General features: G+C 48.1%; 1 protein-coding gene across 1 annotated transcript; it reads right to left on the minus strand.

Annotated features, from left to right (window-relative positions):
- On the minus strand, positions 1-26,774 carry LOC140119978 (uncharacterized). Its single transcript, XM_072139407.1, has 4 exons — positions 25,518-26,774; positions 25,068-25,149; positions 20,348-21,274; positions 1-2,054 (listed from the first exon to the last, which is right to left on the minus strand). The coding sequence occupies exons 1-4, from the start codon at positions 25,887-25,889 to the stop codon at positions 1,018-1,020; spliced, it is 2,418 nt and encodes an 805-aa protein (XP_071995508.1). The 5' UTR covers positions 25,890-26,774; the 3' UTR covers positions 1-1,017.
- Positions 26,775-27,806: the final 1,032 nt, after the last annotated feature.

Consider the following 27,806-nt stretch of genomic DNA (forward strand, 5'->3'; position numbering starts at 1 on the left):
CTATATTTTAAACAGGAAAGTAGGGGGTCGTCTTATACACCAGGTCGTCTTATACGCCGGAATATACGGTATCTATTTTTACCAGGTATATGAATGAAGGGGAGGTTGGGGACAATAATGGACATAGAAACCAGGACCTGGTCAGAGATGGTTACATGACCCCTATGCAGCGCTGGAGATGGGGAGATGTTATATGATAGAAATAGGTAATCGATACTTAGATATGTGTTACCTGGAGCTGAATAGAATGAAGGGTCTCGGGTGGAGGGTTTCTCCCAACGTCCCTAAGGGAGGAATCGGAAAGAGCTCAGTGAAGGGACTTTAGTTTCCTAAGAGAAGGTTTTTAAGAAGAGGAGACCAAGAGGGGCTCGGGGTAAGCAATAGACCACTAGACACAATCCTTCACTACATCAGCGCAATAGTTGGAGACTGGTGGTCACTAGGAGCATACAAGCCCAGCTATGGTCACAGTGGATTGTGCAAGTTCCCTTTTAGAAAGATGTAACAGCCTCTGGTGGTTAGAACCATCAGAATATGTTTCCTCATCGCAATCATGGCGCCTTTAATTTTAGCGTTGGGGGAAACAGGCAAAATAGTGAGAAAAAAAAATCACTTTTAGAAAACACATGTACTGCAGACATCATCAGTGGTCATTATAAAGAAAGAAAATTTAATACAGATCTGGAAATGTTTATAGTGTAAGAAGTGTTAACATGGCTTCTCTCCTGTGTGAGTTCTCCATTATACAACATGATATTTCTGGGTAAAACATTTCCCACATTTAGTACATGAAAATGGCTTCACCTGTGTGAATTATCTGATGTATAACATATGTTCCCTTCATAAAACATTTTTATAATCTGAACATAAAAAATGGCTTCTCCCCCGAGTCAAAAAAGCTGCAATAACATTTCAACGTTCTGTACATGAAAGTGGCTTCTCTCCTGTATGAGTTCTCGGTTGTTAGTCAAAATATGTTTTTCCGGTAAAAGATTTTCAACTTTCTTAACCTGAAAATCATTTCTCTTCTTTGTGAGTTCTCATGTGTTTGAAAAGATTTGATTTATAAACAAAATACTTTCTGCATTCAGAGCACGAAAATGGTTTCTCTCCTGTGTGAGTTCTCTGATGCAAATAAAGACTGTATTTCTGTCCAAGACATTTCCCACATTCAGTACAAGAAAATGGCTTCACCCCTGTGTGAGTTCTCTGATGTTTAACAAGACTAGATTTCGCTCTAAAACATTTTTCACATTCAGTACATGAAAATGGCTTATCTCCTGTGTGAATTCTCCAATGTGCAATAAGACTTGATTCCTCTGTAAAACATTTCCCACATCCAGTACATAAAAATGGCTTCTCTCCTGTGTGAGTTCTCTGGTGTCTAACAAGCCTGGATTTTTCTCCAAAATATTCCCCACATTCAGTACATAAAAATGGCTTCTCTCCTGTGTGAGTTCTTTGATGTATAATAAGCCTTGATTCCCGGGCAAAACATTTCCCACATTCAGTACATAAAAATGGTTTCTCTCCTGTGTGAATTCTTTGATGCATGACAAGACTTGATTCCTGGGAAAAACATTTCCTACATTCAGTACATGGAAATGGTTTCTCCCCGGTGTGAGTTCTCTGATGTCTAACAAGATGTGCTGTGTGATCAAAACATTTCTCACATTCAGCACATGAAAATGGCTTCTCTCCTGTGTGAGTTCTCTGATGTGTAACAAGCCTGGATTTTTCTCCAAAACATTCCCCACATTCAGTACATAAAAATGGCTTCTCTCCTGTGTGAGTTCTTTGATGTATAATAAGCCTTGATTCCCAGGCAAAACATTTCCCACATTCAGTACATAAAAATGGTTTCTCTCCTGTGTGAGTTCTTTGATGCATGACAAGATTTGATTCCTGGGAAAAACATTTTCCACATTCAGTACATGGAAATGGTTTCTCCCCGGTGTGAGTTCTCTGATGTCTAACAAGATGTGCTGCATGATTAAAACATTTCCCACATTCAGCACATGAAAATGGCTTCTCTCCTGTGTGAGTTCTCTGATGTTGATCAAGATTTAATTTCTGGGTACGTTTCTCACGTTTGTGACGTAAAAACTGCCTCTTATCTCCATGACTTTCCTCCTCTGTGGAAAGATGTGACTGATTATCTTCTACTTCACCACAAGGAGATGAGGGGGGACGTCCATGGGAACCTCTTGTACTTTCCTCTCCTAAAAAATATAGTCAAGAAATTAATATTGGAACTTTCCTTTTCCCCTGTAACAAGCAAAAGTAAAGTGACGAGTCAGTAACATACAGTCATCTATGGAGAGAAAGATCATGAATATTAATCCATTTGTTAATGAGTAATCAATGTAGAGGATGCCCCCTGTCTATGGTGATGGTAGAACCTCGTCTCCTCTAGGTCCTTTTTATACAGTGGAGCCCAAAACTGTCCACAATATACCATGTGCGGTCTGACCAGTGGTTTGTATAAGTGCAAAACTATCATAAAATCAGGAGAATGTACTCCTTTCTAGATACATCCTATAAATGTATTTAGCAAAGCCTTAAGTCTTTTTCTCCATATGTTTTAACAAGAAAGTTACCATTTTAAACACAAGTGCTCAACCTGACATTTATCTACATTAAACCTCATCTGCCATTTGCCAGCCCATTCCTCTAGCTTCTACAAATACATCTGTAATGTTATCCTATCCTCCTCTGTATTAATTACGTTGTTTGAAAGTTTGTTTCCGGTCAAGTCACCATATGTATAAATACTTCGCACTATAGCACTTCAGTAGGCTACGACTAAGGATCGTGAACGGTCCGAAACGCATCAGATTTACCATGTCTGGATGCTGGACCTCTACTCTTTGGTACTATTAAAGAAATTCTGTCTTCCTTAATCTCCAGGTACGGGGCTTTGCAAGAAAAAACCTGTATCTCTCCTACTCTTCGAGTTGTAGTTATGGCAAGGAGAAATACACACTAAAAGAAATATCATCAATGGGTTCAAACGGGGAGTCTGAAAAAACTGTCAGAAACCAAACAGAAATTCCCTAGAGGGTCTTCTTAACCCACAAAAGGTCTCGGTCTATCCAAGAAAAGTTTAATATACGGGTTGCCCGATAATTTTATTTCCATGAAGACATTTAAGGCAGTAACTTGTAATTTCAGAGTGGTAGTCTTGAGCCCCTTGTCCAAAAAAGTCCAAGATTAAAAAAAATACTTGGCTGAGAAGAAGAAGGAAAAAAGGAAGGATTTCCAGATCCTTGTATATATTTTGGACGTTATCATCTTTCTACATGATAATAGTGTAAAAAAGTCACAGGATCAGAAAACCCTTTTTCTCTCAATCTCCAAGCCGTCAACTGAAGTTAAAAGAGGGATGGATGGAGAATTGGTCCCTGGGATAGCGGGACTGGAACTTCTGGAAGATTCTCCTCGACATCTTCGGTAACAAGGGAAACCATGATCTTCTGGCCCAAAAGGGCATTATCAAGTTTACTGACGCCTTTGACTGAAGAATCTTCTGGAAGGGTCTTTGTAATCAGTAGAAAAGGAATAAAAACATATAAGAAAGGAGGCCAGTCTTAAAACAAAAAGTCTATCACAGTAGATGAATCCGTAGACTGAATGGAAACAATGAGGTACATGACTGTTTCTCTTGTTGCAAACAGGTCCAGGACTAGAACCCCCCATCTATCGGTTATGTGCTGGAAGGATTGTCGATGAAAGTCTCTATTCACTTTCCCTTATCTGAAAGCGACTCAGATGGTCCAGTTGGATGTTTAAAGTCTCCTTCAGGTGGACCGCTAAAGCAGAAAGCACATTCAGTTGTGCCCACTGAAAATCTGTTGCGAGATTTAGCAAAGACTCGAACTTTGGTACCTCCTTGTCTGTCCATTGTCTGATTGGATCCTGCGATGTTTGCCTTGCACCTGAGAACTGAAGTATTTTAAAACCTCCCATAGATCAGAGATTGCTCTTAGGTTAGAAGGTTAGATGATTTTGTCATAGCTGGATCCCCAACACCCTGTGAAAAAGAAGAGGAAGAATGAGCACCCAAATTTAGGGAACTGGCATCCGTAGTAATGATGTAAGGGTTGTCTTTCCTCCAACAAACGCCTCTTAACAGGTTCTTCTTTAGGAACCACCAGTTTAAATCGTTTAGATCGTTTTACCTGTATTGGGACAATTACTTTGTATTCCAGATGATACGGATTCCTGTCCCAAAACGACATGAGGAACATTTGCTGCACCCTGGAATGGGCTTAGAACCACCGAAATCGTGGGGTCAACACACCCAGGATTTTCTTAATCTGTCGAATAGGGACCAGAGAACATGCATTTAAAGAATAAATTCTTTGAGGAATGGAGACGACTTTGTCCAAGGGTAGGGTGAATAACATCCTCCGAGAGGCCAGCAGCACTGCTGGGAAACACTTCTGTGTAGAGGGAAGAAAATCTGATTTTAAATGGTTAACTTTCCATCCCACCAAGGAAAGGGTCATGAGGATGAAGTCTAGATGTATCAGAACCTAAGATGCATATTCCGCCCAGATTAAAAAAATCATCTAAATACGAAATAATCTTTACCCGATTTAGATTAAGAAACACCACCACTTCCACCAATATTTTCGTAAGGACTCTTGGAGCTGCTGACTGGTTAAAGGGGAGAGCCTGGAACTGGAGGAGTCGTCTTGCCCTTTAAGAAAACTGCCATTCGTAGATGTTTTGGTGAAGCGGAATGAATAGGCACATGATAATATGTATCTTCCAAGTCCAAAGTCACCATCTGTGCGTTCTAAGACAGAAGGTTGGTGGATGTCCTTACTGCTACCATTTTGAATTTTTTTGTATAGTAGAAACCTGTTTAGTTTCTTCAGATTTACAATTGTGCGGTAGGAACCATTTGGTTTTTTGACTGGAAACATTGAAGAATAAAACCCTTTCTGTATCTGATCTTCACGCAATTGTATCGATACTTGCTTGTTCATAAGAGATAGAATCTCTACCTCCATAGCTTGATGTTCTTGATGATCCAGGTGAACAACAAAACAGAAACTGTCTCATGGTGGTGGGGGGTTGTTGGTAGACTGAAACTCGATTTGATAACCCTACTGAATGCTGTTTAGAACCCACGGAGAGGAGGTTATTATTTCCCCACCCATGCAGAAATTTCTTCAGCTGTCCCCACAGAGAACTGGACTTTGCAGACTTAGGTTTATTGATTAATATATTCCTGGTTCTTCCTCTAAAACACTGGAATCTGGAGTTTTCTTTTTTAGGCTGTTTAGAACGAAACAGCTTTTGGTTCCGAAAGTACCTCTTCTGATTAAAGAATTTAGTCTCCTGAGGAAAAACGTTTCTCTTTTCGGATGCCATCTCTACAATATCATCAAGGTCCGAGACGAAGAGTCGACACCCCTCACAGGTAATAGCAACTAGTTCATTCTTGGTTCCCAAGTCTCCTGAACAGGTTCTTAACCACGTACATCTTCTGGCCGAAATGGCTAGACCAGGGGCTCTGGCAAATAACTTGGTCATGTCTGCTGAGGAATCCGCTATATAATTAGTAGCTTTCCTAAAAAGAGGTAAGGACGCAATAATTTCTTCTCTAGGGGTTCCTGCTGACAACTGTTCCTCAAGTTGATCCAACCACATACCCAAGCATCTTGCAGTACAGGTAGCAGCAATATTAGGCCTCAGCATAGCAGGATCATTTTAATAGGGCCTCAGTCTTCTTATGGAAGGAAAAGCTTAAAGGAAACCATCACTCGGTTTTGCAGGTCTTTCCACTCTTTCCTAATCATACTAGGAATGTTGTAATACACAGGAAAAACTTTAATGTTCTTTAAATAATGTATATGTGTCGTATAAGGGATCTAGAGGGTCTTTTAAATCCATTGTGGTTGTGACTGCTCCAAGAACGTCATCCACATCTTTGGACAGAGCGCTTGACCTGATAGGTCATCCTGCGTTTCTTACTCATCTGGCTCATTATTATCATTTATTTATAGAGCACATTAATTCCATGGCGCTGTACAATACATTACGACAAGAACAAATACAAAACTACAGAGATCAGGAGACAAATGAAAGGAGGACCCTGCCCGTGAGGGCTCACAATCCATATGAAAGGGAAGATGGAGACATGACATGAGGGAGCAGAGCAGTTATTGTGTGTTGTAGGAGATCATTAACAGGTGAGTTTTAAGATTACATTTAAAGGTTTGGAAAATGGGGCACAGGCTGAGAGTTCCAGAGTATGTCGGAAAAATGGGAGAAGTCCTGGATACGGTTGTGAGAAGAGTGGTTGGTAATGTAAAGTATAGGTTGGTAGAGTGAAGCGGAAGATCCTGTGAGGCTCAGAGATTACGTGTGGGGGGCGTTGCCTAATGCGTTCCGAACTATATGGAGGAGACATGTTGTGGGCGGCTTTGTAGGTCATGTTTAGTATTTTAAATTGAACTTGTTGTGCATGTAACCAGTGGAGAGACTTGCAGAGAGGAGAGGCAGAGGAAAAGCCCGGAGACTGATGAGCCGGGCAGCAGAGTTTAGGATAGATTCGAGAGGCGTTAGAGAGTTAGGGGGGAGACCGCAGAGAAGAATGTTGCAGTAGTCCAAGCGGGAAATGGCAAGAGCATGGACGAGTAATTTTGTAGACTCTGGATTGAGGAAGGGTCGGATGCAAGAGATGTTCTTGAGATGGAGGCGGCAGGTTGTAGTAAGGGCCTGTAAAGATGGAGTCAAAGATGGCTCCAAGGCAGTGGACTTAAGGGACTGTGGAGAGCGTGGACCCATGAATTGTGATGGTTAGGTTTGGTGGGAGGGATGTGTTAGGTGGAGAAAAGATTATGAGTTCTGTTTTGTCCATGTTAAGTTTTAGAAAATGGGAAGAGAAAAAGCAGGACATGGCTGAAAGACACTCTGGAATTTTGGCTAGAAGAGAGGAGATATCTGGACCAGAAATATAGATCTGATAGGAGAGGTATTGAAGGTCATGGAATTAAATTAGATGTCCCATGCCAGAGGTTTAGAGAGTGAAGAGTAGGGGTCCCCAGACATCAAACAAAGCCACTGGATCCACAAAACAGCTTGCCGCAGAAGTAAAGGGTTTGGGCTTTGGAGAACTTTTAACCTTCTCTAATGCTGAGCCAATTTCTCTGAGCCTCTCTCAGCTGCAGCTCACCGTGCGGCCACAGCGAAACTCCATCGGAGGTTCACGCATCAGATATCTGTACATATCACACACCACATCTTCCCCGTCCTTCGTTGTGCAGTCACCTTTGTCTCCTACAATTTCCTTGTAGATCTCCATATCTGTCACATGGAGCAACTAATCCCAGGTTTGTCGCTGTAGAACGTGCACTAGGGTTTCTTTACTGCATACGAGGCCCAGGCCGTTTATGCAGCTGCTCCGTGTTATTGGCCATTAAGGAAAGCGCATGCCAATGGCGCGGGATGTAATCACCCAGGCTCGGGATGCTCCCATGGCAGGGGGACTAAACTTTATGAATTAGTTTATGTTTTTGTAAATAATTCCTGTTTTGTGAAAAAAGATTCAGTTTGTCATAAAAGTTTAAAAAACAAACAAAAATGTAAAGAAAAAAACCCAAAATAGTTTCAGATGATCCAGGGAGTTACTCTAGGGGATGGGGGGGGGGGGATCTTCCCTACTTTCGGTGGTGTTCAGTCTTTTGCTCAGATAGACGAGTTTCAGCACGTTCTGCTACATTCCCCAATGACTAAGCTGAGACTGGTGGTGACGGCCCGACACTGACCGGATGAGGAGGAAGGAGAAGAGGAAGCAGAGGAGAAGGAGGAGGATGAGGTCAGGAGCGTCATTAACCCAGTGGGCAGTTATAGAGATGTAACGTCCCTGCCCCTGCTTACTGGTCCATACATCAGTATCATATCACTGCTACATGCAAATGAGCCTAGAGGGTGTCACCAGAGCCCCTCCCATCTATTTACTATTCACTCCACTTCACAGACTTACTGTGTTTCCCCGAAAGTAAGTGTCTTACATTCTTTTTACCCTCAAAAGTCCCACTATGTCTTACTTTTGGGGTATGTCTTATATTGGAAAAAAATGTCGATTTTTGTTTTAACCATAAAATTAACATTTATTAACATCCTGAACAGTATGGTATTCACCACAAAACAGTTTTATAAAAGCAAGTGCCAAGAATGTCTTGTCACAACTGTATCATGACGGTATTTCCATGTATAACATGTAAAACAATGAGAAACTGTAAGAACGAACAGTCTGAATATGTGATACTGGAAGATAAAACAGATTCATTCCATGACAACCATGTCATCATCTTCAGGAACATCATCATAAACATCCACACTCTGAGGTTCCTGTGGATTTTCTTGGGACTCTCGGGAGTCCATTTCCTGCTGAATCATTGGCCCGTATCTCTCATGAGTAGCAACGGCACTGTCCTGAAATGGGCAGGTCTTGTCCAGGTAGCCAGCTCGCAGTGCACTTGCAACGCAGGTGTCAGTGATCTTATCCCATGAATTCTTCACCCAGTTCACAATCTCTGGCAGTCTGGGCTTCACAAAGTTCCCACGTACATTTCTCTCCATGCGGTTTTCGATGTAGTCGTTGATTTCCGCACGCAGATGGTCCTTGAATGCCTTGTTAATGGCGATATCCAGAGAGTGGAGATAAGCCGTCATCCCTGCAGGAATCATGATTTGGTCGATTCTCCGCTCACGAAGGAAGTTTTTCATGTTTTTGGCGCGGTGTGTGCTGGCTGCATCCCAGATCAGCATCCTCCTTGTGTTCCCTCGCTTAACAAGCGGCAGCGTCAAATCAAGCCACTTCCTTATAACAGCTTGTGTGGCCCAGGCTTTTTCAGTTTCCAGCACATAAATGCCAGAGACCCGCTCAATCTTGTCCTTCTTGCCCTTTGCAATGAGTAGTGGTGTGACTTTAGTGCCATCCAGACGAATCGCCAAAATGCAGGTGACACGTGCACTTTCATAAGCGGTGGAGGGAACGTACACTGAGGAGGCACCTCGTTGATTAATGGTGGTTGGAGCTGCTTGGCCCATGAACACGGTAGTTTCGTCCATGGCGATCATGTTGCATAGACTGTACTTAGAGAAGTCAATGTCATCCACAAACTTCTTGTAGGCACATGCACGTTTAACAATCTCAGCATCTTCCAGCCTAAAGAGGGTTGTGGATCTTCTCAAAGACAGGTCATTGCGTTCAAGAAAGTTATCCACCCAGTGCTGCGATGCCTTGAATTGTTTAGGGGAAATGTCAAACTGTGGTGCCACTGCAAGGGCATATTTCCGAATCTGAGCCCTGGTCACCACCAATGTCTTTGCTCTCCTGTCTGCAACCCACTCGGAGACCAGGCTTTCCAGCTCTGTATACATTGCTTGCCGACCACATCCAATCTTGCGCTTTTTAGCCATTCCGCTCTCCACTTTTTCACTCAGGTTAGTGTATTCTGCACGCCATTTTTGGACCAGTCGGTGATCCAACATTTTCTCCTTGCAGAACTCCACTACATTTTTGCCCCAAGATTCTTCGACAATCGCTTTTTTATACTCCACGGTGTAGCTCCTCCTTTTACCACTGGAACCGGAAGCGCTCATGTCTAGGGGCAAAAATATACCGTAGAGTACGGTATAAGCACTGCTTATGGTTCCGTATCACAGTCTCCCATAGGGTTGAAGCCCATACAGCCTTCCATAGGGTTGCAGCCCCATACAGTGTCCCACACAGCCTCCCATAGGGTTACAGCCCCATACAGTGTCCCACACAGCCTCCCATAGGGTTACAGCCCCATACAGTATCCCACGCAGCCTTCCGTAGGGTTACAGCCCCATACAATATCCCACACAGCCTCCCATAGGGTTACAGCCTCATACAGTATCCCACACATCTCCCATAGGGTTGCAGCCTCATACAGTATCCCACACAGCCTTCCATAGGGTTGCAGCCCCATACAGTATCCCACACAGTCTCCCATAGGGTTACAGTCCCATACAGTATCCCACACATGTCCCATAGGGTTACAGCCCCATACAGTATCCCACACAGTCTCCCATAGGGTTGCAGCCCCATACAGTATCCCACACATCTCCCATAGGGTTGCAGCCCCATACAGTATCCCACACATCTCCCATAGGGTTGCAGCCCCATACAGTATCCCACACATCTCCCATAGGGTTGCAGCCCCATACAGTATCCCACACATCTCCCATAGGGTTACAGCCCCATACAGTATCCCACACATCTCCCATAGGGTTGCAGCCCCATACAGTATCCCACACAGCCTCCCATAGGGTTACAGCCCCATACAGTATCCCACACATCTCCCATAGGGTTGCAGCCCCATACAGTATCCCACACAGTCTCCCATAGGGTTACAGCCCCATACAGTATCCCACACATCTCCCATAGGGTTGCAGCCCCATACAGTATGCCACACAGCCTCCCATAGGGTTACAGCCCCATACAGTATCCCACACAGTCTCCCATAGGGTTACAGCCCCATACAGTATCCCACACATCTCCCATAGGGTTGCAGCCCCATACAGTATGCCACACAGCCTCCCATAGGGTTACAGCCCCATACAGTATCCCACACAGCCTCCCATAGGGTTACAGCCCCATACAGTATCCCACACATCTCCCATAGGGTTGCAGCCCCATACAGTATCCCACACATCTCCCATAGGGTTACAGCCCCATACAGTATCCCACACAGTCTCCCATAGGGTTGCAGCCCCATACAGTATCCCACACAGTCTCCCATAGGGTTACAGCCCCATACTGTATCCTACACAGCCTTCCATAGGGTTACAGCACCTGGTACCGTAATGGCGATCGGATCAATTCCTCTGTGGTGCTGGGTAGAGGTGCGGCTTCTTCTTCCTCGTGCAGGAGCTTCTGGGCCAATCAGAGGCTGCACATGAGGGCACGGAGGCTGCGTGTTTCTGTACGCCCCGGCCCCACTATCTCCGGCCCCCGCCGGCATCAAGCTCCCGCCCACCCTTTGGCCAGCTCCAACCCGCCCCCCACATACCTCCGCTTTCCACCCCTCCGCTCCCGGATCCTGCATCGAGCTCCCGCCCCCGCCGGCCGATCTCAGACTCCCGCCAGCAGCCACCAATCCCCCCTCCCTCTGTATGTTGTCCTGATGCAGGTACCGGTACTACCGACCAACGTACAATTTACTACGTCTTACTTTCGGGGTACGTATTACATTAGACGACCCCCATAAAACCCACTCTACATCTTACTTGCGGGGGTGTCTTACTATGGGGGAAACCCCCCTCCCCCCAAACACAGAGACAGTGATGTAATTCACTTTTCTTTTTGCAAGTATTGTCAGGAGCGGGATGACGCCATCGCTCTCTACCTGGGATGAGGGATATATAGATACAGACTGATCCGACCCCTGGATGTGACCTCTCCCTGCAATGTATAAGGGAAGAATAACCCACAAGATACATGAAAGGCTCTTACCCTCCTCTGTCACTGATGAGGGGATTTCCTCTCCGCTCCTCCTTCCACCACAACTTTCCTGGAAAGATCCAACATGAAGGACCTGAGAAAACACGGAAATGTCTCCAGAGATTCTCTTATATCCAAGTGATGGACAGAAACCTCCAGAACCAGGAACTAAGGGGAATAATCTCCTGCAGGAGGAGACGGGATCCACATTCATCCCAATATTTTACACATCAACATCAATGTTCCGGTTATATTACTGCATAACCTGATGTGACCCGATCCTGAGGTGGAGACTCATGGACACCGGGGAGAAGATTATTCACTTCTCCTGCTCTTCTACCATTTATAGTTATGTCCGACCAACATCTCCCCATAGACCCTCCACCCACTGCTGCTGGAGAAGGTAAGTAGCCTCATTACATCCATCTATAGAGGATCCACAGGAACCTCAGCTCCACCTACCTGATGATCCAGTGGGACGTTCTCCTCCGGCTCCTCTTTAATATCCCGGGAATCTCCAGGACTGGGACATCTCTCTGGTTCCTGTGTAATATCTCGGGAATCTCCAGGACGGGGACATCTCTCTGGTTCCTCTTTGATATCTCGGGAATCTCCAGGACTGGGACATCTCTCTGGTTCCTGTGTAATATCTCGGAAATCTCCAGGACTGGGACATCTCTTTGGTTCCAGTGTAATATCTCGGGAATCTCCAGGACTGGGACATCTCTTTGGTTCCAGTGTAATATCTCGGGAATCTCCAGGACTGGGACATCTCTCTGGATCCTGTGTAATATCTCGGGAATCTCCAGGACTGGGACATCTCTCTGGTTCCTGTGTAATATCCCGGGAATCTCCAGGACTGGGACATCTCTCTGGTTCCTGTGTAATATCTCGGGAATCTCCAGGACTGGGACATCTCTCTGGTTCCTGTGTAATATCTCGGGAATCTCCAGGACTGGGACATCTCTCTGGAGGATTTCTCTGACTGGATCCATCTATAGGAAATATACACAGTGACTGATACATTGTCTATATGTGATGATGAGATGATGGAGGAGGTGACCTCACACCTGCTCTGTCCTCTATAATCAGGAAGGTCTCCTCTTACCTGGTGATGTGAGGGGCTGGTGGTCCTCCATCATGATGTCCTTGTACTGGTCCTTGTGTCCTTCTATATACTCCCACTCCTCCATGGAGAAATAGACAGCGATGTCCTGACACCTTATAGGAACCTGACACCCACAATGACACAGTCATCACCCAGACCCCTCCCTTGTGTTATTGTACAATGTCCCAGCATTCCCGGCAGCGCTCACCTCTCCGCTCAGCAGCTCAGTGATCCTGGAGGTAAGTTCTAGGATCTTCTGCTCATGTATCAGTGAATGAGGTGGAGACTCGGTGATGGGGCTCTGGGTCCATCCTCCTGACACACGGGGGGTCACACACTCACCAGACGACTTCTTCACTACTGTGTAATCCTGTGTATGGGGAGACACTGATCACTACATAGATCCTAAGAATCCTTCACCTCTCCAGTCATTTCCCGCTGTTATTCCTAGAGATAAGAGCCGTGTCCTGGGAGACTCTCACCTCTCCGGTTATCAAGGAGATCATCTCCAGGGTGAGCTCCAGGATCCTGGCCGCCATCTGCTCTCTGTCCTTCTCCCGGATCCCTGGGGGATCATTGATGGAAAGGATCATCTTTAGGAGAAACCTCTGGGAGTCCTGGATCTATAGAACCTGAGGAAACATGACAAGAACTAAGAGCAAACTCTATATGAAGCAATTGTGTCCATGACATGTGTGATGTGCCAGATGGGGATTCTCCAGACACTGGAGGGGAGGTCACTGGACTGAGGGAGGAGTGATGGCGCTGGACTGTGCCGCTCCTCACTAATAGCACATACTGGACCCCACATGGAGGGACCTGGAGCATGCTGGGAGTTGTAGTCCCTCCATATAGTGTGTGCGCTCCTGGAGCATGATGGGAGTTGTAGTCCCTCCATATAGTGTGTGTGCTCCTGGAGCATGCTGGGAGTTGTAGTCCCTCCATATAGTGGGCGCTCCTGGAGCATGCTGGGAGTTGTAGTCCCTCCATATAGTGTGTGTGCTCCTGGAGCATGCTGGGAGTTGTAGTCCCTCCATATAGTGTGTGTGCTCCTGGAGCATGCTGGGAGTTGTAGTCCCTCCATATAGTGGGCGCTCCTGGAGCATGCTGGGAGTTGTAGTCCCTCCATATAGTGTGTGTGCTCCTGGAGCATGCTGGGAGTTGTAGTCCCTCCTCTGGTCACTTACCTCTTCTCTCCTCAGTGCAGGACACTCTCTACCTCACACACGTGTCCAGCTCAATATCCACTAGTCATGTGACCCTGGGAGTGTGATGTCACTGAGAGGCGGGGCCTCCTGCTCACTATCCACTAGTCATGTGACCCCTGGAGTGTGATGTCACTGAGAGGCGGGGCCTCCTGCTCACTCTCCGCTAGTCATGTGACCCGGGGAGTGTGACGTCACTGAGGGGGCGGGGTGTACATGTATAGAGGAGAAGTGCTGGAGGAAGGACCTGTGATGATGTCATAGATCATGTGATCAGTGTGTCTTTATTATTAATGCCCCCTCTATACAGCTCCTTTCTATTCCAATTATAATTCCCCATCTGCTTTTCTCCCCTCCATTATGTCTCTCTGTAGTTTGCTGGTGCAGAATATATGTAAGAATGATTCCTGATGATCTCTCCCGGCGGCCATCCTCACAGCTCTTCTCATCACACAGTAAAGTGGCCAGTGCCGGCGCTGAGATCCGCGCTGTGGTGAGGTGTGTAGTGAGCGGCGTAGTGCCCACTTTCTGGTGAGGTATGTGGTGTTGGTGATGTGAGCGGCACGGTGAACGTTGTGGTGCCTGAGCTGTGGTGAACGTTGTGGTGCTCGCGCTGTGGTGGGCGGCGTGGTGCCTGCGCTGTGGTGGGAGGCGTGGTGCCTGAGCTGTGGTGAGCGACGTGGTGCCTGCGCTGTGGTGGGCGGCGTGGTGCCTGCGCTGTGGTGGGAGGCGTGGTGCCTGAGCTGTGGTGAGCGGCGAGGTGCCTGCGCTGTGGTGGGCGGCGTGGTGCCGGCGCTGTGGTGGGCGGCGTGGTGCCTGAGCTGTGGTGGGCGGCGTGGTGCCTGAGCTGTGGTGGGCGGCGTGGTGCAGGTTTCTGTGGTGAGCAGTGTGGTGCCTGAGCTGTGGTGAGCGGCGAGGTGCCTGCGCTGTGGTGGGCGGCGTGGTGCCGGCGCTGTGGTGGGCGGCGTGGTGCCTGCGCTGTGGTGGGCGGCGTGGTGCCTGAGCTGTGGTGGGCGGCGTGGTGCAGGTTTCTGTGGTGAGCAGTGTGGTGCCTGCGCTGTGGTGGGCGGCGTGGTGCCTGAGCTGTGGTGGGCGGCGTGGTGCCTGAGCTGTGGTGGGCGGCGTGGTGCAGGTTTCTGTGGTGAGCAGTGTGGTGCCTGAGCTGTGGTGGGCGGCGTGGTGCCTGAGCTGTGGTGGGCGGCGTGGTGCAGGTTTCTGTGGTGAGCAGTGTGGTGCCTGAGCTGTGGTGAGCGGCGAGGTGCCTGCGCTGTGGTGGGCGGCGTGGTGCAGGTTTCTGTGGTGAGCAGTGTGGTGCCTGAGCTGTGGTGAGCGGCGAGGTGCCTGCGCTGTGGTGGGCGGCGTGGTGCCTGCGCTGTGGTGGGCGGCGTGGTGCCGGCGCTGTGGTGGGCGGCGTGGTGTTGGCTGTGTTGTGCATATGCGGACCAGCGGGTGTATTACTCCCTATTCTGCCAGTGCACTAGCACCCGGGAGCCCGGAGCTCCCTGTAAGCTTCAGCAGTGCACGGCCTGAACCAGGAGCGCAGTAGTACTCTCCTCATCTGCTGCATCAAGGGCCTGCAGGAAAGATTGAAGGGTGACAGCCAAGGGCCTCTCTCTGCCTAAGGGTTCGGTCTCTCTCCCTGCCCCTGCTGGAATACTCTCTCCACAGCTCAGCCACATAGGGGGGTGGGACCCGATACAGGAGGCACCACAGCTCAGCCACATAGGGGGGTGGGGCCCGATACAGGAGGCACCACAGCTCAGCCACATAGGGGGGTGCGGCCTGATACAGGAGGCACCACAGCTCAGCCACATAGGGGGGTGGGGCCCGATACAGGAGGCACCACAGCTCAGCCACATAGGGGGGTGTGTCCCGATACAGAAGGCACCACAGCTCAGCCACATAGGGGGGTGCGGCCCGATACAGAAGGCACCACAGCTCAGCCACATAGGGGGGTGCTGCCTGATACAGGGGGCACCACAGCTCATCCACATAGGGGGGTGGGCTCCGATACAGGGGGCACCACAGCTCAGCCACATAGGGGGGTGGGGCCCGATACAGGAGGCACCACAGCTCAGCCACATAGGGGGGTGGGCTCCGATACAGGGGGCACCACAGCTCAGCCACATAGGGGGGTGGGGCCTGATACAGGGGGCACCACAGCTCATCCACATAGGGGGGTGGGCTCCGATACAGGGGGCACCACAGCTCAGCCACATAGGGGGGTGGGGCCCGATACAGGAGGCACCACAGCTCAGCCACATAGGGGGGTGGGCTCCGATACAGGAGGCATCACAGCTCAGCCACATAGGGGGGTGCGGCCTGATACAGGGGGCACCACAGCTCAGCCACATAGGGGGATGCGGCCCGATACAGGAGGCACCACAGCTCAGCCACATAGGGGGGTGCGGCCTGATACAGGGGGCACCACAGCTCAGCCACATAGGGGGGTGGGCTCCGATACAGGAGGCACCACAGCTCAGCCACATAGGGGGGTGGGGCCCGATACAGGAGGCACCACAGCTCAGCCACATAAGGGGGTGGGGCCCGATACAGGAGGCACCACAGCTCAGCCACATAAGGGGGTGGGCTCCGATACAGGAGGCATCATGGGCCTCTGTACTCTCCCCATAACTATTTTCTATACATCAGGTTATAGAAACAACTAGAACCCCTGACACCTACAAGGATTTCCAGATGATCCGGTGATCGTAGGCTGCATCCACGGCGGTAATGATAAGGAACATATGGAAGTTATCAGCTGCTTTGTGGACTGGAGTGAAACACACCATCTGGTTCTTGATGAAGACTAGACCAAGGAGATGGTGGGAATAATGGGTCTCCAGAACCGATAGAGATGAAAGGACCTGCGATAGATCAGGTCACACATACAAGTATCCGGTGTGTACATAGATGACAGGCCGGACTGGAAGACCCACAATGATAAGTGTATAATACAGCGATGTCACGGCTGCACCTTCTATAGAGCTCAAATCATTCCACATATGCACCAAAATACCGGAGATGTTCTACCACACAACAATGGCGGCCATACTGTGTCTCACTGTCATCTGTTGGGAGGAGGAGAAGAATAGGCTGAACATCATCATTCGGAGATCTCAGGGGACGATAGGGGAAACACTGCCTCCATTTGAGGAGATTTGGCACAACAGACGCCTGAATACGTTGGAGTCTATGGCTGTAAGTAATACACAGCCACTACACACCGCGCTCCTCCCACAGCAGAGCACCAGGGACGGCTGCCGGCTGCACCATGAGTCACGTACCAAGCCGCAAACTCGTAACTGAGCACATGACCGGAAACAGCTCGAGAAGAGAGCATCGAGGCAACGACCAAAGTCTGCTGTATGGTTTCCTTATCCAAAGGTTGAGGACCACTGGCTCTCGCTGATGTACGCACATTGGGAATATTAGGCAGACGCTATGGAGCTTGGAGAGGAGTCATGTTCTCTTGGGATCGGTCAGGTTTTGGGGCTGTGTGGGCAGTGTCACTTCAGGCACCCCTGTCTATGGTACCTAGAACCAGCTTTTGGTGTCATATTGGGGATGACAGAAGTATCTCGTCTTTTGGATCGCATGGGGCTTGTGGTTCTGTGGGATACAGATTCGGAGTTACGGGAAAGTGAAGGGAATTCACAATGCAGCTTTGAGTGACCCTCCACTACTTTCATTGGTTGGAACAATATTGGATCAGGATTGGCTGTATGAGGTCACGTTTCTGTCCATTGGGAGTAGGTGGGCCGTGGATTGGTTAATGCCAATTAAACTACAGGGCGAGTTTTTGAAGAAGTAAGCTTATTGGTTATTTTAATGAACCCACGAGTAAACGGAATAGGATGAAGGGTACGAGATGTAACGTACGTCTGAGGTGTTGGAGGAGTGCGACGGCGTGCGGAGACCTGGATGGTCGGGTTTTCTTGGAATGGTTTCTCGGAAACACGGAGCGGGATTCTAAACAGTTTTGGACAGATGAGCTCCAGTCGAAATTTTACAGGGGGATGGGGGAGGGTGTCGGATCAGCCCAGGATTGTGAGCTCCGGGAGGTAAGATTCACGAGTGCAATAGTAAATGCTCCGACACATTTTTTTCGCATTGATATACTTAGAAAAAATTCGTAGGATTTGTTTATACATGAATGGATCTTTGTGGGGTTGTCCATCATCCTGAGGGTAGGAAGCTACAGTTATAGCTGATAAATATATCTGTGTCACCGAACCAACAACAGGATACACAGGATAAAAGTGAAAATAAACCTTAATGAAATACACTTTAACACAGGGTTCCCCAAACTACGGCCCACGGGCCACATGCGGCCCGCGGACCGTTTCGATCCGGCCCCCGACACTTTGCGCGCCAGCGCCGGGCCCTCGCAGCCTGCAACAGTCGGGCAGGAGCCTCCGTCCGGACAGGAAGCTCTTGCCCGTCACTGTATAGTGCTCGGTGCGGCCACAAACGGCCGCTCGAGCACTATAACTGGAGCGATGTGGCCGGAATACAACCCCGGCGCACATCACTCCATGAACTAGGCTGCGCGGCCGCGCACCCCTTCCTGCAACAAGGGGCAACAAGATAGAAGACTTAGGTGAGTACAGGGTTTTTATTTTTTTATTAAAGGGCAGTAAAAAGATTGTGGCGACTGGGGGCCAATAGTTAGTTATGAGGGGCAGCTTAGGAAATAATTAATTATGAGGGGCAGTATGGGAAATAATTATGAGGGGCAGTTTAGTAATTAATGCGGGGGTGGGGGGGGAGGCATATTCAATAATTAATGGAGAGAGGTCCCAGTACATTAATTAATTAATTGGGCCAATATATAAAATAGTTCACAAGGGGGTGCAGTACCGGTATATTAAATAATTAATTGAGGGGGGTGCCAGTATATTATGGATGCGGTCACATGTACCGCTACTTATTTTTAGACTTTAGTCCGGCCCTCCAACGGTCTGAGGGGGACAGTGAGCGGCCCCCTATGTAAAAAGTTTGGGGACCCCTGCTTTAACAGAATAAGAACTGACTGTATAACATGTGCTGAGGCCAACGTGATGCTCCGGTGCGCAAGCGGTGACGTCAGATGCTATAGGGGCAGGCGTCTGGCTATTTAAAGGGGCAGGGGGATGGCTATATACTAGGGGGGGGGGAAAGGGACTGACTATTTACTGGCAGTGACCAATGCATTTCCCACACAGTTTTTTGTGGTAGAATTAGGAGCCCAGGTTTACATTCGGGTCGGCTTATACTCAAGTATATATGGTTATAAGAAAGGGTTTGTTAATTATAGCAGAGATGCAATTAAAAACACAGCAGATCAACTGGATTGCAGAAATAAATACCATACATACTCGAGTATAAGCTGATGCACCTATTTTTACCACCAAAACTGGGAAAACCTATTGACTCGAGTATAAGCCTAGGGTGGGAAATGCATTGGTCACAGAGTCCCCAGTATATAGCTCGCCAGCCCCTTGTAGTATATAGGCAGCACCCTGTAGCGTATAGCTTTCTTGTAAAAAAAAAAATAAATAAATTGAGTACTCACCATTCCGACGCCCCAGGCAGCTCCTCCTACATCTTCATGAGCGCAGGTGCCGGCTCCATGTCCGTGGTCAGCGCCTCTTCTTTCTTCACGTGCGCTCACCCCAGCTGGCGCACAGCTGTAATATGACATCCCTGTTGTGCTCCGGCCGGTCCGTGCCCACTGAGCTGTCACAGATCTGCAGCCGGCAAGAAGAAAGAAGAGGCACTGACCACGAGCCGGCGCCCGCGCACATGAACATAGAGGAATCGAAGAGTAACTGCCCGGGACGTCGGAATGTTGAGTCCATCAAGTTCAAACAAGGAAGGGAAGGGATTGCAAACTCAGGTTTTGTTTTTTTTTTTTACCCGAGTATAAGCCAAATGGGGAATTTTGAGCACAAAAATTGTGCTGAAAAACTCGGCTTATACTCGAGTTTATACGGTAACCAGATGTGTGTTATTAGATAAGAACGGAAAAAGGTGTTTGCAATGTCTGGTAGTTTTGTGTGTTTGTTTTTATTCGAAGTAACAGCTCCTAATGATCGAAATCATCATCAAAATCCTGGAGGGATTCACCTCCATCATGAAGAACCCAGGAAAATGGAGAAGTTTTATATCGAGTCCATCGATCTCTCTGGCGACCAGTGGTTGTCGTGTTGATGATTTGTGGACTTTGCTCCATTACTTGCAGGACGAATAAAACATTTTCTGCATTCTGAACATGAAAATGGCTTCTGCCCCAGGTTCTGTGATGTCGGAAAAGATTTACTTTGCTACAAATACATTTCTAACATTCTGTACATGAAAGTGGCCTCTCTCCTGTGTAACATCTCTGGTGTTAGACAAAATTGGTTTTTCCGGTAAAAGATTTTTCTCTTTCTGGACATAAAAACAATTTCTCTTCTTTGTGAGTTCTCATGTGTCTAACAAGATTTGATCTATTAACGAAACACTTTCTGCATTCAGAGCATGAAAATGGTTTCTCTCCTGTGTGAGTTCTCCGATGTATATCAAGACTGTATTTATCTGTAAAACATTTTTCACATTCAGTACATGAGAATGGCTTTGACCCTGTGTGAATTCTCTGATGTTTAACAAGACTGGATTTCTCTCTGAAGCATTTTTCACATTCAGTACATGAATATGGCTTCTCTCCTGTGTGAATTCTCTGATGTACAACTAAATTTGATTCCTGGGCAAAACGTTTCCCACATACGGTACATATAAATGGCTTCTCTCCTGTGTGAGTTCTCTGATGTGTAATAAGACTGGATTTCTCACTGAAACATTTACCACATTCAGTACATGAAAATGGCTTCTCTCCTGTGTGAGTTCTCTGATGTATGACAAGGCTTGTTTCCCGGGTAAAACACTTTCCACACTCAGTACATAAAAATGGTTTCTCTCCTGTGTGAGTTCTCTGATGGGCAACAAGACTTGATTCCTGGGAAAAACATTTCCCACATTCAGGACATGAAAATGGCTTCTCCCCGGTGTGAGTTCTCTGATGTCTAACAAGATGTGATTCGTGATTAAAACATTTGCCACATTCGGTACATAAAAATGGCTTTGCCCCTGTGTGAATTCTCTGATGTATAACAAGATTGGATTTCCGGTTAAAACATTTCTCACATTCAGTACATGAGAATGGCTTCTCCCGTGTGTGAATTTTCTTGTGTACAACCAGATCTGATTTCACACTAAAATGTTTCCCACATCTGAAACATGAATATGGCTTCACTCCTGTGTGAGTTCTCAGATGTTGATCGAAATTAGATTTCTGGGCAAAATAGTTCTCATGTTTTGGAGATGAAAACTGCCCCTTATCTCCATGATTTCCCTTCTCTGTGGAAAGATGTGACTGATTCGCTTCTACTTCACCACAAGGAGATGAGGGGGGACGTCCATGGGAACCTCTTCTACTTTCATCTCCTGGAAAATATAGTCAAGAAATCAATGTGAATAAAATCCAACCAAAGAAATCATCAAATCTTTAGAAACTGGAATCTTCTACTTCCAAGACATAAGAGGGTTGTGTAACCAGAGATTCCTGTCTCCCCCCGACTCGCAGTCCTAGAAAACCAGTAAAGTCGGTGGGAGAAGCCCCCGGCAGCCGTATATACAGGGGCTTCTACTGGAGGATTTACCACTTATCAGGTTCTTGTATATTAGTTGTACGGCTGCTGGTTTATGCAGTATAAAAGGTTAAAAAGACATCAGTACAACAATTCCGACCTATACATTACACTGCATTGATCTGGAAGAAGGAAAAAATCCTGCAAAGCCAATGCGAATTTCCCAAATCAGGGAAAAAATCCTTCCCGACCCTAATATGGCGGTCAGAATAACTCCCTGGTTTAACCGAAACTGCAAAAAGTTTTATTCCCGTACAATGTGATATTTTTGTTCTCCAGAAGGGCGTCCAGGCCCCTCTCTAACATGTTCAAATTACCACCTTTCCTCTAGTTGTAGAGGATTCCCCCTGACTATTGTAAAACTGCTTCTTCTCCACGTGTTGAGGATGCTCCGTGTCCATGGTGATGGTAGAACCGCCTCTCCTGTAGGTGTAGAGCAGGGGTCGGGAACCTATGGCTCGCGAGCCAGATGTGGCTCTTTTGATGGCTACATCTGGCTCGCAGACAGGGCTTCTATCCAGGGGCGGACTAGTCAAAAATTAAAAAAACATGTACTCACCTTTCTGACGCTCCCCAGCAGCTCCACTACTTGATGCAGTCGGGCTCACGGCGTCGCACAGACTATGACGTTGGCAAGCGGGTGACGTTGTAGTCTGTGAGCCGCCAGCGTGCACTGAGCAAGTAGCGGAACTGCGGGGGAGCGTCAGAAAGATGAGTACATGGGTTTTGGTCATGTACTGGGGTGGGACACTCACTGGCAGGCTGTATAGAGGGAGGCAGCAGAATGGCTGTATACAGGGGAGGGGCTGGTTGTATACAGGGTTGAGGCTGGCTGGCTCTATACAGGGGGGGGGGGGCTGGCTATATAGTGGAGGGTTGGCCAGCTATAAATCTGGGGGGGGGGGCTGGCTATATACTGGGGAGCTGTCTGGATATATACTGGGGTCTGCAGGCTGTATATTGGGGATGGCTGGCTATATACGGGGGGGGGGGGCTGACTATAAACATATTGTACGGCTCTCGCTGAATTATATTTTAACATATGTGGCTCTCATGGCTCTCTTAGCCAAAAAGGCTCCTGACCCCTTGTGTAGAGAATGCCCCTGTCTATGGTGATGGTAGAACCTCTTCTCCTCTAGGTGTAGAGGATACCTCCTGTCTATGGTGATGGTAGAACCTCCTCTCCTCTAGGTGTAGAAGATGTCCCCTGTCTATGGTAATGGTAGAACCTCCTCTCCTCTAGGTGTAGAGGATGCCCCCTGTCTATGGTGATGGTAGAACCTCCTCTCCTCTAGGTGTAGAGGATGTCCCCTGTCTATGGTGATGGTAGAACCTCCTCTCCTCTAGGTGTAGAGGATGCCCCCTGTCTATGGTGATGGTAGAACCTCCTCTCCTCTAGGTGTAGAGGATGGCCCCTGTCTATGGTGATGGTAGAACAGCCTCTCCTCTAGGTGTAGAGGATGCCTCCTGTCTATGGTGATGGTAGAACCTCCTCTCCTCCAGGTGTAGAGGATGTCCCCTGTCTATGGTGATGGTAGAACCTCCTCTCCTCTAGGTGTAGAGGATGTCCCCTGTCTATGGTGATGGTAGAACCTCCTCTCCTCTAGGTGTAGAGGATGCCTCCTGTCTATGGTGATGGTAGAACCTCCTCCCTCCAGGTGTAGAGGATGTCCCCTGTCTATGGTGATGGTAGAACCTCCTCTCCTCTAGGTGTAGAGGATGCCTCCTGTCTATGGTGATGGCAGAACCTCCTCTCCTCTAGGTGTAGAGGATGCCCCCTGTCTATGGTGATAGTAGAACCTCCTCTCCTCTAGGTGTAGAGGATTCCTCCTGTCTATGGTGATGGTAGAACCTCCTCTCCTCTAGGTGTAGAGGATGTCCCCTGTCTATGGTGATGGTAGATCCTCCTCTCCTCTAGGTGTAGAGGATGCCCCCTGTCTATGGTGATGGTAGAACCTCCTCTCCTCTAGCTGTAGAGGATTCCTCCTGTCTATGGTGATGGTAGAACTTCCCCTCCTCTAGGTGTAGAGGATGTCTCCTGTCTATGGTGATGGCAGAACCTCCTCTCCTCTAGGTGTAGAGGATGCCCCCTGTCTATGGTGATGGTAGAACCTCCTCTCCTCTAGGTGTAGAAAATGTCCCCTGTCTATGGTGATGGTAGAACCTCCTCTCCTCTAGGTGTAGAGGATGCCCCCTGTCTATGGTGTTGGTAGAACCTCCTCTCCTCTAGGTGTAGAAAATGTCCCTGTCTATGGTGATGATAGAACCGCCTCTCCTCTAGGTGTAGAGGATGTCCCCTGTCTATGGCGCTGGTAGGACCGCCTCTCCTCTAGGTGTAGAGGATGCCCCCTGTCCATGGCGATGGTAGAACTGCGTCTCCACAAATTGATCTGTAATATTATCTTATCCCCCCTGTATTAATTACTTTACAGAGCTTAGTATCATCTGCAAATATTGAAACTCTACTATGTAAAACCTCTATGATGACCCTCTGTTTTCTAGCACTAAGCCAATTGCTTACCCAAATACACAGATTTTCCCCTAGTCCCAGCAGTCTCAGTTTATGCCTTTTTTACGGCAATGTATCTAATGCTTTGGAAAAGTCCAGATATACAACATCCACAGCCTTCTCTTGGTCCAGTCTGGAACCTGCCTCTTTATAGAAACCGTTCAGATTAGTCTAACAGAACCGATCCCTCCTAAACTCGATGCTAGATTATAAGGTAACGTACAGTAAGATTCAACAACCGATGTATGCCATTAGGGTATGCCATGTGCCTATACGGTGATCCAGCGTGCTGTTGTGACGTGGGAACTATACTAACGAGTCGTACTCACACAATATTGGCGTGATGCTTCACTTTCGGTTCTCAAACCGGTTGATGCTATTGTGCATGGTCTACCTGCAGGGGCGGATTAAGACTGCCAAGGGCCCTCGGCTGTATGAATACTATAGCCCCTACAAGTCTGGAGTCACTTCCTACATATGGTACTAGCATCAAGCTACTTGGGAAATTATGGATGCATTCCTTGTGCCTGCCTTCAAACTGTGGTTCAGGGTGTTTGGAGGACCTTCAAATTTCCTAAAATAGCTTGTGTGTACATGTGTATTGAGAGCAGAAACAGATGTACAGGCAAAAGGTCCTTTACAGTATGAAATATATCTCATACAGCAATAGTAAAAAAATATGTGCACATAGGTATGTACCTTCTCATCACTACCCTGAAATTTAGTCACGGGAACAAAACAAGAGAAATCCAACCCGAAAGAAAAGAGTGATGTCCTGAAATCCTCAGTGGTGGAAGTACATGCACCACAGCGATTCCTCAGGCCCAGCCACCACCACATTAACCCAGTGAGCAACTATAGAGATGGAACGTCCCTGCTATGCTTTGCAGGCTTCCTACCACCACCAACCTCCCCGGCCACAGAGACGTCATCATGTTTTCTATTTCCAAAAATTGCCAAGAGTCGTATGAAGCCATCTATCTGGCGGCGGGAGATGTAGAGTGACCTGACCCCTGGATGTGACCTCTCCCTGCAATGTATAAGGGAAGAATAACCCACAAGATACATGAAAGGCTCTTACCCTCCTCTGTCACTGATGAGGGGATTTCCTCTCCGCTCCTCCTTCCACCACAACTTTCCTGGAAAGATCCAACATGAAGGACCTGAGAAAACAAGGAAATGTCTCCAGAGATTCTCTTATATCCAAGTGATGGACAGAAACCTCCAGAACCAGGAACTAAGGGGAATAATCTCCTGCAGGAGGAGACGGGATCCACATTCATCCCAATATTTTACACATCAACATCAATGTTCCGGTTATATCACTGCATAACCCGATGTGACCCGATCCTGAGGAGGAGACTCATGGACACCAGGGACAAGATTATTCACTTCTCCTGCTCTTCTACCATTTATAGTTATGACCGACCAACATCTCCCCATAGACCCTCCACCCTCTGCTGCTGGAGAAGGTAAGTAGCTTCATTACATCCATCTATAGAGGATTCACAGGAACCTCAGCTCCATCTACCTGATGATCCAGTGGGACGTTCTCCTCTGGCTCCACTTTTACAACATAGAAATATAGGGGACTGGGACATCTCTCTGGATCCTGTGTAATATCCCGGGAATCTCCAGGACTAGGACATCTCTCTGGATCCTGTGTAATATCCCGGGAATCTCCAGGACTGGGACATCTCTCTGGTTCCTGTGTAATATCCTGGGAATCTCCAGGACTAGGACATCTCTCTGGATCCTGTGTAATATCCCGGGAATCTCCAGGACTGGGACATCTCTCTGGTTCCTGTGTAATATCTCGGGAATCTCCAGGACTGGGACATCTCTCTGGTGGATTTCTCGGACTGGATCCATCTATAGGAAATATACACAGTGACTGATACATTGTCTATATGTGATGATGAGATGATGGAGGAGGTGACCTCACACCTGCTCTGTCCTCTATAATCAGGAAGGTCTCCTCTTACCTGGTGATGTGAGGGGCTGGTGGTCCTCCATCATGATGTCCTTGTACTGGTCCTTGTGTCCTTCTATATACTCCCACTCCTCCATGGAGAAATAGACAGCGACGTCCTGACACCTTATAGGAACCTGACACCCACAATGACACAGTCATCACCCAGACCCCTCCCTTGTGTTATTGTACAATGTCCCAGCATTCCCGGCAGCGCTCACCTCTCCGCTCAGCAGCTCAGTGATCCTGGAGGTAAGTTCTAGGATCTTCTGCTCATGTATCAGTGAATGAGGTGGAGGCTCGGTGATGGGGCTCTGGGTCCATCCTCCTGACACACGGGGGGTCACACACTCACCAGACGACTTCTTCACTACTGTGTAATCCTGTGTATGGGGAGACACTGATCACTACATAGATCCTAAGAATCCTTCACCTCTCCAGTCATTTCCCGCTGTTATTCCTAGAGATAAGAGCCGTGTCCTGGGAGACTCTCACCTCTCCGGTTATCAAGGAGATCATCTCCAGGGTGAGCTCCAGGATCCTGGCCGCCATCTGCTCTCTGTCCTTCTCCCGGATCCCTGGTGGATCATTGATGGAAAGGATCATCTTTAGGAGAAACCTCTGGGAGTCCTGGATCTATAGAACCTGAGGAAACATGACAAGAACTAAGAGCAAACTCTATATGAAGCAATTGTGTCCATGACATGTGTGATGTGCCAGATGGGGATTCTCCAGACACTGGAGGGGAGGTCACTGGACTGAGGGAGGAGTGATGGCGCTGGACTGTGCCGCTCCTCACTAATAGCACATACTGGACCCCACATGGAGGGACCTGGAGCATGCTGGGAGTTGTAGTCCCTCCATATAGTGTGTGTGCTCCTGGAGCATGCTAGGAGTTGTAGTCCCTCCATATAGTGTGTGTGCTCCTGGAGCATGCTGGGAGTTGTAGTCCCTCCATATAGTGTGTGTGCTCCTGGAGCATGCTGGGAGTTGTAGTCCCTCCATATAGTGTGTGCTCCTGGAGCATGCTGGGAGTTGTAGTCCCTCCATATAGTGTGTGTGCTCCTGGAGCATGCTGGGAGTTGTAGTCCCTCCATATAGTGTGTGTGCTCCTGGAGCATGCTGGGAGTTGTAGTCCCTCCATATAGTGTGTGTGCTCCTGGAGCATGCTGGGAGTTTTAGTCCCTCCATATAGTGTGTGTGCTCCTGGAGCATGCTGGGAGTTGTAGTCCCTCCATATAGTGTGTGTGCTCCTGGAGCATGCTGGGAGTTGTAGTCCCTGCATATAGTGTGTGCTCCTGGAGCATGCTGGGAGTTGTAGTCCCTCCTCTGGTCACTTACCTCTTCTCTCCTCAGTGCAGGACACTCTACCTCACACACGTCTCCTGCTCACTATCCACTAGTCATGTGACCCGGGGAGTGTGATGTCACTGAGGGGGCGGGGTGTACATGTATAGAGGAGAAGTGGTGGAGGAAGGACCTGTGATGATGTAATAGATCATGTGACCAGTGTGGGCGGGGCGCTGGTTATGAGGGGGTGGTCACAGCTGCTCCGAGCCTCTTCCATCATGGAGGGAGCATATTTAAGGGGTTTTCCAGGAAGCAAAGTTTGTATCTATACACAGGATAAGGCCTGACTTGCTGATCAGTGCTGAGACCCCCGCGCATCGTGAAAACAAGGGGTCCATCAGAGATCGGTGAGCTCGGCAATTTCTGTCAGCTCCATAGAGATAAATGGAGCATCGGGGTCATGCGCAGCTGTCTGCGCCATAAGTCCATTGGACCCGTTTTCGCGATATGCGGGGGTCTCACTGCCCCACTGATCAGCACGTCAGGCCGTGTATAGAT

Source organism: Engystomops pustulosus, chromosome 2 (assembly GCF_040894005.1).
Source record: "Engystomops pustulosus chromosome 2, aEngPut4.maternal, whole genome shotgun sequence".
In the NCBI taxonomy this organism is placed as follows: domain Eukaryota; kingdom Metazoa; phylum Chordata; class Amphibia; order Anura; family Leptodactylidae; genus Engystomops; species Engystomops pustulosus.

Bases quoted from the DNA above. Each gene is read 5' to 3' on its own strand.
- LOC140119978 (XM_072139407.1), bottom strand. From the start codon at position 25,889: ATGTATCAGTCACTGTGTATATTTCCTATAGATGGATCCAGTCCGAGA. The intron at 25,150-25,517 runs GTAGATGGAGCT...TTGTTTTCTCAG, and splicing joins ACGTCCCACTGGATCATCAG to GTCCTTCATGTTGGATCTTT. The intron at 21,275-25,067 runs GTAAGAGCCTTT...TATATTTTCCAG, and splicing joins CTCATCAGTGACAGAGGAGG to GAGATGAAAGTAGAAGAGGT.